This window comes from Pelodiscus sinensis, chromosome 1, assembly GCF_049634645.1.
Source record: "Pelodiscus sinensis isolate JC-2024 chromosome 1, ASM4963464v1, whole genome shotgun sequence".
Lineage (NCBI taxonomy): Eukaryota > Metazoa > Chordata > Testudines > Trionychidae > Pelodiscus > Pelodiscus sinensis.
In genome coordinates, this window is record NC_134711.1 from 22,983,563 (window position 1) to 22,996,111 (window position 12,549).

The window sequence follows — 12,549 nt, forward strand, 5'->3', positions numbered from 1 at the left end:
TGTATTACTGCTTTTATTTAAAACAAAAGAAACTTTCTAGCCTTCATGGCTGCAGAGAAAACACTGAAAAATGCAAGCCCTAAAGTATCAGGAAGTGGAAAGCAAATAAAAAGAACGCAAAATACACCTTTTTTTTTTTAAAAAAAAGTCTTATGCTTTTTAAGGTAGGGTGTGAAGCAGGGTGGAGGGTAAGGGCCTGACTTAGGATTTAGGTTGCTTGGAGTTGCCAATACAGGCAGTCCCCGGGTTACGTACAAGATAGGGACTGTAGGTTTGTTCTTAAGTTGAATCTGTATGTAAGTTGGAACTGGCGTCAGAAACTGATCAGTTTCAACCGCGGCTGAATCTGGATGCCAGTTCTGACTTACACACAGATTCAACTTAAGAAACCCAGGCGTCCCCAAGTCAGCTGCTGCTGAAACTGATCAGTGGCTGATTCCAGGAAGCCTGGGGAAGAGCAACTCTGCCTTGGGCTTCCTGTAGTCAGCCACTGGTCAGTTTCAGCAGCGGCTGACTTGGGGACACCTGGGACAGAGCAGCTGGGGTGTTGCTGGGTTGCTCCAGTAGCGCGGCTCCTCGGCGCTACTGGAGCAACCCAGCAGCACCACAGCTGCTCTGCCCCAGGCGTCCTGATTCAGCAGCAGCTGAAACTGACCACCAGCAGCTGAATCAGGATGCCTGGGGCAGAGCAGCTGGGGTGCTGCCGGGTTGGTCCGGAGCGGCGCTGCGGGACCAACCCGGCAGCCCCCAGCTGCTCTACCCCAGGGGTAGGCAAGAAAAGCCTGGTCTGCTGGGGAAGTGGGGCACTAGCTGCACCCCCCCCAGCAGACCAGGGGGACAGGAGCAAAGCCTTGGAGCACGCCCGCAGCGGGACAGCCCAAGCGCGCCCGGGCTGTCCCGCTGCGGGTGTGCTCCAAGGCTTTGCTCCTGTCCCCCGGTCTGTTGGGGAGGGTCCATCAAAGCCAGGTGGCGGCTTTGCTCGGGTGTCCCTGGTCTGCTGGGGGGGGGGGGTCTAGCGGCTTTGCTGGACCCCTACAGCAGACCAGGGAGACCGGGAGAAGCTTTTCTCGCCCCAGAGGACACGGGTGGCGACCTGCCGCCTGTGAGCTCCGGGGCGAGAAAACCCCGTTCGTAAGTGCGGATCCGACATAAGTCGGGGACTTCCTGTACTGTACACATGTGGGCTCACTATAGTGTTTCTGAGTTCCACCCTGATTGTCATGCTCCTATTGCAGAGCTGCTCCTCATAATAGGGCAGATGTGTAACAGGAAGGCTACATCTAGACTGGCATGATTTTCCGGAAATGCTTTTAATGGAAAACGTTTCCGTTAAAAGCATTTTCAGAAAAGAGCGTCTAGATTGGCACGGACGCTTTTCCGCAAAAGCACTTTTTGCGGAAAAGCGTCCATGGCCAATCTAGACGCGCTTTTCTGCAAAAAAGCCCCGATTGCCATTTTCGCGATCGGGGCTTTTTTGCACAAAACAAATCTCAGCTGTCTACACTGGCCCTTTTGTGCAAAAGGGACTTTTGCATGAACGGGAGCAGCATAGTATTTCCATAAAAAGCACTGATTTCTTACAGTAGGAAGTCAGTGCTTTTGCGGAAATTCAAGTGGCCAGTGTAGACCGCTGGCAAGTTTTTCCAGAAAAGCGGCTGATTTTCCGAAAAACTGGCCAGTCTAGACACAGTTGAAGGGTAAATCTATGCAAGATATGAAGAGTAGGGCCAGGGTGCATCCATTAAAACTAAGTAAACACTTGAGCTTTCGGTTTGGTGGCAGAGCTGGGAAAAAATGTTTTTGGTTGAGCCAAAACAGAATTTGCTCCCTGAAACAAAAAATATTTAAGCCAAACACCGTCTTTCCTTTGACCCAAATCATTTTTTTCCATTTTGAGTTTTTTAAACCCTTTTTATAAAATGAGTTAAACTCAAAACAATGTTTTGTTTAAAAAGGGTGAAATGCTTTGTTGAGAGTCACTGTTCTAGGGTAATCCAGTCATGTATTGTGATAAATCTTGTTGCCAGATTTGCTATGTTACCGCCTCAATCTTTTTGAATAGTTCAGGTAGAGATGGATCCTTCCCTTCCAGGGCTCGCCTTCTGTCCTTTCCTTCAGGATCAGCAAAGTGTTTCTCCAGACTTTTAATTCTGTCTTTGCACTGAGAATACTACCAAACAAGAAAACATATGTTTGGATGAGTAAATAAAAAATTCATTATTGCTACATGATAAACTAGGCAATCACAGATGATACATATTAAATTATAATCTACACTGTAGTTCTTAGTGATGCTTTAGCCCACTTTTGTCTGACTTATGCACCTAAGACCTCTACTGAAATTAATGAGGTGGTACAGGATAGGTTGGTAGGGCAGAATTAGCCTTATTTGTATTTTATCATAGATTAATATAGGCCACACACAGCTATTCATTTTTCAAATACATCTTCAACCATTTGTTCATCAATGGCCTTCCTCACACACAACAAAAGGCACCTGAGATTTTTCTATTGATAAAGCATGTCTCTGGAATGTCAGGGTGTGTCTAGACTACAGGGTTTTGTCGACAAAAGTGGACTTTTGTCGACAAAACTATACCTGCGTCTACACTACTGCTGAGTTCTGTCGACATAACGTCGACAGAACTCAGCAGTTTTGTCAACACTGGTAAACCTTATTTTACGAGGCATAACGTCTTCTGTCGACAGAGTTTCTGTCGACAGAAGGTGTTATTGCATGTAAACTGTCCTTTGCGTCTACACTACTATGTTGACAAAGCAGCTTGCTTTGTCAACAGAACTGAATGTAGTGTAGATGCTCTTTGTCGACAGAAGTTTTGTTGACAGTATCTGTCAACAAAACTTCTGTTGACAAAAGCCTGTAGTCTAGACGTACCCTCAGATTGCATGGCATTAGAGATGTAAGCGACTAGTCGACTACTCAATAGGCAAAAGCTTATTAGATAGTCGACTAGTCCCTCAACTAGTCACATCTTTCTCCCCTTGATGACTCTATCAGAGGCAGGAAGGGGGGAGCAGGAGTCGGTGCTGGGAGGAGCTGGCTTAGAAACTGGTTCCCTCCAGCACTGTCTCCATGGGGGGCAGGGGAGACAAAGCGGTAGTGGGGACTAGGTGCAAGACAGGAATTAGACACTGCACCTCTGCTTTTTAAATTTATTAAAAGCTTGCCAGCTCTTAACACATTAAAAAATCAGAAGTGCAGCGGGGGGGATCCGGAGCAAGCTGGGAATCAGCTGTCCCAGCTCGTGCTGGGTCCCCCCCTGCTGCTTTCTGGCTCTTAATACATTTAAAAGTCACAGCTGCAGTGGGGTTAGCTCCAGAGGTCTGGAGCTAACACCTCTGTGGCTCCCTCACTTATCAACTAATCGACTAGTCAATGGAAAATCCGTCAATTAGTTGATTAAATTAAATTTAACATCCCTACATGGTACCAGCCATTTGAGTGAGAAGACACTCCCTCATCATGAAGTTTGGAAAAAGACTGCCTCTTTGACACCAAATCCAGCTAGCTGGGGGCTTGGAGGCAAAGAGTGATTTCCTGCTTCGAATGGCTGGGGTAGAGATGTTAAAATGCAAAATGTGTGTATTTATGTAAAAGTGTAACTGCTGAATATTTATGTTTATGTTTACACATGGGGGGTTGACTCCCCAGGAGCCAAAAGCAGTTCTTTGTGAGCACTGGCTCCTGTGGATCCACCTCCCCTCCCCCTGCTCCTGCCTCACATATAGCAGCTGAAACAGAGGCAGCAGTATGTGGGGGGGAGGAGAGGCGGGCAGCACTGAGGGAGCTGGCTCCCCCACGTGCACCAACTCCACCCTACCACCCTGCAAAGTGGGGGAGGAGGACCTTGTATGTAACTGTGAAGATTAACTGATGAGTCTAGGCTTATAGGTTATCCGTGTACATGGGTACATTATCACATCCCCAGCTGGAGGATCTATAACAGATCCCTTGAGAGCACAGAGGATGGAATGAGGGCAGAAGTGGGGAGGCTGTGGAGGGATTACTAGTGTGAGAATGTTCTTTAGGGGAAGACATAATGGCTCTCAAACAAATCCTGGATTGACTCTTTTCTCTTTACTAGACAGTTAGGCTACGTGTAGACTGCATCCCTTTTTCGTAAAAGGGATGCAAATTAGACGTATCGCAATTGCTAATGAAGTGGGGATTTAAATCTCCCCCGCTTCATTAGCATAAAACTGGCTGCTGCTTTTTTTCAGCACAGAGCTTTGCCGAAAAAAAGCACCAGTCTAGACGCAGATCTTTTGGAAAATAAAACCTTTTCTGAAAGATCCCTTATCCCTCTTAAAATAAGGGATAAGGGATCTTTCAGAAAAGGCTTTATTTTCTGAAAGATCTGCGTCTAGACTGGCGCTTTTTTCTGGCAAAGCTCCATGCCGAAAAAAAGCGCAGCCATTTTTATGCTAATGAAGCGGGGGAGATTTAAATCCCCGCTTCATTAGCAATTGCGATACGTCTAATTTGCATCCCTTTTACGAAAAAGGGATGCAATCTAGATGTAGCCCATGGGTTTCATTTCCCTTTTTATCCACAGACCATTTTTCAAATCCTGGGAGTACATTATACTTTGTGGCTACGTCTACACTGGCAGCTTCTTGTGCAAGAATTATTTTGCGGAAGAGTTCTTGTGCAAAAAGTCTTCCACAAGAGCGTGTCTTCACTGGCATGAGCTTTTGTGCAGGAGCATCCGTGGCAGTGTGGATGCTCTCTTGCGCAAGAAAGCTCTGATGGCCATTTTAACCATAGGGGCTTCTTGCACAATAAATTCATGTTGCCCTCTTGTGGAAGAGCTCTTGCACAAGAGAGCTTATTCCTCATTGGGAGATGAATAACTCTTCCAGAAGAAGCCCTGTTTTACAATGCTATATTGTAAATTTACTTTTGCAAGAATGCACATGCAGTGTAGACAGCAGGCAAGTTTTTGCACAAGAACAGCTGTTTTTGCACAGGAAGCTGCCAGTGTAGACATAGCGGCTGTGTCTACACTGGCACCCCTTCCGGAAAAGGGATGCTAATGTAGCACGTTGGAATAGGCAAATCCGCGGGGGATTTAACTATCCCCCGCGGTATTTGCATTAACATTGCTGCCGCTTTTTTCTGGCTTGGAGATAAGCCGGAGAAAAGCGCCAGTCTAGACGTGATTCTCTGGAAAATAAAGCCTTTTCCGGAGGATCTCTTATTCCTACTTTCAAAGTACTTTCAAAGGCTTTATTTTCCGGAGAATCACGTCTAGACTGACGCTTTTCTCCGGCTTATCTCCAAGCCGGAAAAAAGCGGCAGCCATGTTAATGCAAATACCGCGGGGGATATTTAAATCCCCCGCGGATTTGCCTATTCCAATGTGCTACATCAGCATCCCTTTTCTGGAAGGGATGCCAGTGTAGACACAGCCAGCCTGTGTGTTTTTCACCCTATATCCATTGAATGAACCCCAGCACAACAGTCCTATGTCTGAGACAGTGAAAGTAGGCAGGGTTGCATTAAGGTAGGAACTGTGGGTGCTTAATCAGTCAGCAGTAGAACTAAACGCTTCTGCATTCAGCCCAGGTTTTTACTCCTCTGGAACTAAGCTCCAGCAGTGTAAAATCCCATGCTCAGGTTTCATGGACAGCTATGTGCTGTGCTGCAGCTCCCACAAGCCCAGCTCAAAGCCCTTGTTCTGCATTGCCTGTTCCAGGAGTGGAAATGGGGACTAGTCAGAAACAATACAAAATACAACAGAAGAAATATGATGCCAAGGATTCACAGCTATGTAGCTAAGATCAGCCCTTTTCTTCTGGCCCCTAATATTTGCTGCTGGCACCTTTATTACTCAAAGCAGAAAGGAAAAATGCCTCCAAGTCTGTATTTATGGAAGCCTAGTAATAGAAGCTACCCAGAAAGCAAAAAGACAAAACTACCTGAATAGAAGAAATACAAATGAGACACTGACACTAGTGATGTTGCTATTAATGTTTTCAAGTTGTACAGCAGTTCACATTGTCAGTTTCTTCTACACTGTTGGACTCCTGTCCAGGAGGCACAACACAGGCTTCTCATTTATTCCACTTAGCTTTGCCTCTCATTATGTGTCTAACACACACTGTTCTGACCCACCCACATATAAACAAGCTAAGAAACAAAACCCAGTAAACTAACTAAGCTATTGCTCCAAAAGACTGGACAGAGCCACTGTGAGCTCAGCTAGAAGGCATTCAGATCCAGTGGTAATGGGAGGTAGTAAAATTTAGTAGTAAAATTAGCTAGCAGAAATACAGACCAGGACAAGTGACACAGGATAAAGAGGACTGGTAATAGAGTGTTGGCCTATTTTTGCAACATGACATATTTGGTATATTTCCATTAATTTATTGTGATTTAATCTGTTGGGCTATTAATCTTTCAGCATTAACATAAACATGATTCATATAATTAGGTCTAAAGACAACTCATATACTCTCAGGTGACAAATTACTAAGGAGATAGCTGACATTATCTCTTGCAGCTACATTGATTTGCCATAAACTAAGGAATTTTTAGATCTAACCAAAGAAATAAGCCCACTAGAGGTTAAGTGCTGACCATGTGTTTTTTTGGGTTTGTTTTATGTGCAAAAACACAAACACAGAACTGTGGAAAATGATAAAGCTGATGCTATGATAACAGAAAACCACTAGAATATTCAGTTTAAGCACTTTTTTCTTGAAAAAAGGCAGCATCTGTTGCTTCCTGTTCCAAGAAGTAGCATCACAGAAAAGAACCTTAAAAAGGCTTGAAAACTTTTTAAAAAGGGAACTAACTACAAGACAAACGAGTCAAAATGTAAGATTGCTGCCCCTCTATTTGTCCAGTCATATTTTGGTTTCACACATGCATCACTTAGATTGAACCACATACTGTCAGGGGATTGAGAAATATATTGATGTTAGTTACTAGAAATGAGTACAATACACTGTGTTTTGCAAAAAGAAGAATTTAAAAACAAGTCTGTGTCAAATAACAGGATGTAGCTACAGTTCCAATGTATTTCACATCCAGGGCCCAATCCTGCAAACCTCTTCATTTGTGCAATCCTTATTGATATTGACAAATTTAGTTATGTGAGTAGGGACTGCCCACTCAAGTAAGGGTTGTAGGGTTGGGTTTTTACTCCATAAATATGTTTATGTCAAAGGATACCTCTACCAACTCAGAACAGCCATATTTAGAAAGTTTCACACTAAACTTATAGATTTTTTGCAGTGAAAACATTCCTAATTCTTAAATATAAATATAAAGGTAAAAAGAAAAAGTTTGATGATGTATTCAAAATAAAAATAACAAGCAGTTTAAATAGTATCAACGCAAAGTTTTCATTTTCACAGGTGAAATAAAATACATATAGCTATAGCCAAAAGTACTCAATGTGAGGCTATAAAAATAAATGTTATTCATATAAATAACCATGCTAATGTGTTTGCATAACTGTTTTGAACATAAAGTCTCAGAGGGGTAGCAGTGTTAGTCTGTAACTTTAAAAATAAGCAATCCTGTGGCACCTTAAAGACTTAACAAAAATATATATAGAATCACAAACTTTTGTGGGCAAAACCTACTCCTCTTCTGAAGAAGTGGGTTTTGCCCACAAAAGCTCATAATACTACAGATTGGACGTCTCTGGTCCAGCACCCTCAGGACCTGACCTGTCCTAAATAAGACAATTGACGGATTGGGGAGGTCCCCTGCCACCAGCCTCCCAAGACACTGCCCCTCCCTGCAGTTGGCTCCGCTGTTGCCCCACTGCCACTGGGCTCCAGCCCTGCTGCTATAGGACTTGGGCTCCGGCCACTGTTGTCAGCCAGCTGGGGCTCTCTGGGGATGGAGATTCCCAGCTGTCATGGCCTCGCTTCTGCCATGCCCCGCCAGAGCTTCCCTGGCACAAGGTTCCCCAGTTGCCCTGCTGCTGCCGCAGCCTGCCAGGACTTCCTGGGGATGGGGGCTCATTGGTCCCACTACTGCCCTGCCTGATGGAGCTCCCTTGGGACAGTGCTTGCCATGGGAGTCCCCACCACTGGATCCCCGACCAGCTCGCAATGCTGGGCACCAGGGCTCTCTGGTCCAGCAACATCCATGATCCTGGGGGGCCACGGATGTTGCCGGACCAGAGAGTTCTGGATTTGGGAGGTTCAACCTATATATATATATATATATATATATATATTTGTTAGTCTTTAAGGTGCCATGAAGGACTATTCGTTTTGAATATAATCTTCTTTCTATGTTTTCTCCACTTGCCTTATATGTCAATGACAGCAGTGGGTAAAACTGTTTCTGGTTTAATAGATTTTATATTTTAAGAACAGAAGGGACTATTCTGATGATCTGTACTGTCTTCCTGCATAAAACAAGACATAGATTTTCACCTCATCATGACACTAGATACATTCTGAGATTGATTTCTTTACCTCTTTGCTTGCTTGGGAGTGAAGCTATCTCCTTAAGCACTAAGTGCCTCAGCAGGTCTGCACATTGGACCGATTACCATTTAATGCCAAATATTTTTCACTGATGCATGAAGACAGATTAGTGTTCACGGATCATTTCAGTCTTCAGCACCAGACCCTAGTATGCAGTTCCAATTAAAGGTTGTATGGTATTTATACCTTAGGACAGCCCAGGGTGGAGTCTTACTAGTACCAGATTTTTTTTACACATCAGACACAAGAAGAGCTAAGCCAGGGGTGGGGAACCTCAGGCCCGGGAGCTAGATGTGGCCTCCAGCTTGCTTGGATCTGACCCCCAAGGCTCAGGGCTCCTCCCAGTATTGTGGAGCCCATGATGGTGCTCCAGCCCTGTGTGGGGCTGGAGCACAAAACAATCTACCAGCCTGGGCCACCCAAGACTCGGCAGTATGAGGAGAATATGGGGAGTGTCTCCTTCTTGGTCAGGGGGCCATGTCAGTGAGGGTGTGTTTTTGTTTGCTTCTCACTTGTGTGTATCCCCCCTTTTCCTCCTGACTGATTTTTCTGTGGATCAGTGCCCCTGACCCAAAAAAGGTTCCCCACTACTGTAAGCATTTCTAACATTAGATGCCTGACACTGATCGTAAGTAAAGCATCTCATCCTAATTCTTATTTGATGAGCTACTAGTTTCTGACCTCTTTTGCTAGTAGCTCATCTGGCATTAGATATCACAATCTACTGAACTCTCATGCTAGAAAAGCATGTTGGGAATGTGGCAGCCAAGAGGAAAGGGGCAAAAATGGTGGGTGAGAAAGAGGGGCTGTCAGTCAAAGCTGAAAGAATAGCAAAGGGTTGGAATAAAAAGTAGATGATAAAAGTTAAGAAGTAGAAAGTAGAAAAAAGGGAAAGATGAGATCATAGGCAGCAGAAGAAAGAAAACCAGAAACCAGGTATCACCTCCCACTGCCTACCCCAATTTAATCATTAAGGACATGTCTACACTGGGAATTATTTCAAAATAACTTATTTTGAAATAATGTGTTCACACTACAGGCAGGCCTCGAAATTAGTCCAAGGCAGGCTCCCTTAATGTGGATGCACTACCTTGACTTAGAGCCCCAGAAAGCACTGAGGAGTATTTACTTTGAATGACTCTGGGGAGTAGTTATTTCAAAATAGCAGCAGTGGAGCATTCACACTACCGCTATTTCAAAATAACTATTTTGAAATAAGCAATATTCCTTGTGGAAAGCCGGAGTTATTATTTCAAAATAACCAGCTCCTTATTTTGAAATAACGGGCTTCATAGTGTGGACGCTCTGGTTGTTATTTTGAAATAAGAGGAGTTATTTTAAAATAACTTCCTAATGTAGACCAGGACTAACTGGTTAAACACAATGTTTAATTGGTTAACTGATTAACTGGGATTTTACATCCCTCGATCAAAGCCCCAGGAACAGACTCACATCAACTCCAGAGATTCAAATTCAGCAGCCCACCCCAAAATTGTTTGGATTCAAAGTTATTGTTTTGATCCTTATCTAGCAAATACAAAAAACCACATAGGCTGTGTCTAGACTGGCAAGTTTTTCCGCAAAAGCAGTTGCTTTTGCGGAAAACTTGTCAGCTGTCTACACTGTCCGCTTGAATTTCCGCAAGAGCACTGACGATCTCATGTAAGAAATCAGTGCTTCTTGCGGAAATACTATGCTGCTTCCATTCGGGCAAAAGTCCCCTTTGCTCAAAGCTTTTGCGCAAAAGGGCCAGTGTAGACAGCTCAGATTTGTTTTGCGCAAAAAAGCCCCGATCGCAAAAATGGCGATCGAGGCTTTTTTGCACAAAAGCGCGTCTAGATTGGCACGGACGCTTTTCCACAAAAAGTGCTTTTGCAGAAAAGCATCCATGCCAATCTAGACACTCTTTTCCGCAAATGCTTTTAATGGAAAACTTTTCCGTTAAATGCATTTGCGGAAAATCATGCCAGTATAGACGTAGCCATAGAATATGTCTGAAAGTGGGCACTGTCCCTGGTGAACTTCAGATAAGTGTTGACTTTGGAAGATCTACTTGGGACATCAGAGAGTGGCAGAAATAATGAGAGAGCTGGACAACAGGCCTACAGGTTAAAAACAACATTGAAACATGATCTCTAGCTTTTAAAATTCGGATAATGGCACTCATTATTTGCCATTGGTCACTGGAACAATCTTTCACTTGGGCAAATTTTTGAAACATACCCTGTCATTAATATCATGCCCACTGTGCTTCACTGCTTTCTGATTTTATGCTGACTTTATTATACAGAGAATTAAAAAAGCCTCAGACAGTAATAGTTTCCCTTTACATACGGCTTTATGCTTAATAAATATCATCATGATGAAGGAGAAGCTGCAGGATGTTATCAATATCTGCTACAGTATCAACCAAAGGTTTCACAACTGACTTCATTTCAGTTCAGGAAACAACACTTCTGTGTTTTGTCACTGAAGTTGACTGACTGGCTCTCCATCTCATTTAGAATCTCAGTTGAAACATCTTTATACTCTCTGGCTCGTTTCCATCTTTTCTCACTCCCTCTATTCATTATGAAACTCTGTAACTCAATTGATTACAGTACCTCGATAAAGTTCTTTGGGATACAGTTTTATGAAAGACACTATACAAACTCTTAGCTGAACATACAATTTCCTTGAAAGAGCAGAGGTAATAGAATAATGCAGTGCTATCAATCTCTAGTCTATGCAACCACCAGCAGCACTGATACACCATACATTACAATTCTGTACAGAAGCAAAGAGATTATGTCTGGAAAAGATTACCATCTGGAAATAAGGTCAGAAGTAAATGAGCCATTTCATAAAGCAAAGGAAAAATGTTCACAACAATGATGAACACTACAGCTTGTTAATTGTCTAATGTCATTTTGTAATGAGAGCTTAGCTGTCACTGTTTTTTTGTATGCAGGAACATGTACATGGATTATATCACAGCAGGCAGTTTAGTTGCCAGAGTAGGTTTAAGGTCAAGTGTTCTCAGTGAATTGAGCTAGTATTTTGCAAAGGGGAATAGCTGACAAAAGACACAGTCAATACATTTTGACCAATTTCATACAGATACTGTTTTTACATTATGGTATTCTACAGTTTAACCATGCTGATGTTCAAAGCAACATTGTTCTTATCTTAGGCCCCAACCACTTCAGCATGTGTGTTGATTAAAGCCAACAGGACTACTGACTTTCTTAAAATTATGCATACACTTAAGTGATTTACTGGATTGGTGTCTTAATGTTTTGTCAGTCTGTGTTAACTGTTTTGTTGACACTACAGCTTTTCTGATGGAATACATTTAAATTCCCATAACCATGATTTTATTTATTTTATCAAAACAACAGAGTAATACAAACTGAAACAATTTAGTTTAAAAAAAATGAAAATAAGACCTCCCCAAAAACAGTTTCTTAATTCCATCTACCTGAATCTGAAGTACCACCAAATCTGCATCCAAGGCATTCTTCATTGGCAGCATTTTCAGGGACAACTCAATCTGTCTTTTTTTCTCAGTTAGCTTCAGCTTCAGAAACCTGATTTTTTCATCCATGACATGTATCTCAATATCTCCATTTCTACTCATCATCTCCTGAATGTTTATTTTTTCATAGAAAATACATACTTCTTCCTCTCGCTCTATGAGCAAAACACCACTGCAATAAACCCAAAATCAAAAGTTAAAGGCAGGCTTTAAAACCTCCCATTCACATCAGTGTTAGTTCCCATTTAAGAATGCAAGTGGCAGAATTTTTCACTAACAATAATCTTTGAAAATGTACATAGATTTTTTCAAAATCCTTATTTAATCTTTTACAATATTTTTAACCAGTAACAAAAATGTTCATATCTACGAACTATGAAAGAAAATCGTAAGCATAACCTATGTGCTGGTCTCTCAGCATGCTTTTTTTTTGGACAATTCTATTGCCTTCCATGGAAGTTATTTAAAAAATGGATGATCCTGGTCAGTGATATTCATCTCTTGTGCCTTCTCATATCACATCTGTGCACTTATAGATAAACAGAGGAGGAGGC

At 42.7% G+C, this 12,549-nt stretch overlaps 2 protein-coding genes across 4 annotated transcripts in view; one reads left to right on the top strand and one right to left on the bottom strand.

The window, feature by feature from the left end:
* Positions 1-12,549, top strand: part of GSAP (gamma-secretase activating protein) — a 151,539-nt gene that overhangs the window by 75,728 nt on the left and 63,262 nt on the right. The gene's annotated exons all lie outside the window — the stretch shown is intronic.
* Positions 1-12,549, bottom strand: part of CCDC146 (coiled-coil domain containing 146) — a 164,842-nt gene that overhangs the window by 6,729 nt on the left and 145,564 nt on the right. The window contains exons 15-16 of the mRNA XM_075926722.1: positions 11,939-12,167; positions 2,042-2,170 (exon numbers count right to left, since the gene is read on the bottom strand). Of these exons, the coding sequence (XP_075782837.1) occupies positions 2,042-2,170; positions 11,939-12,167 (358 nt within the window). The remainder of the gene's footprint in view (positions 1-2,041; positions 2,171-11,938; positions 12,168-12,549) is intronic.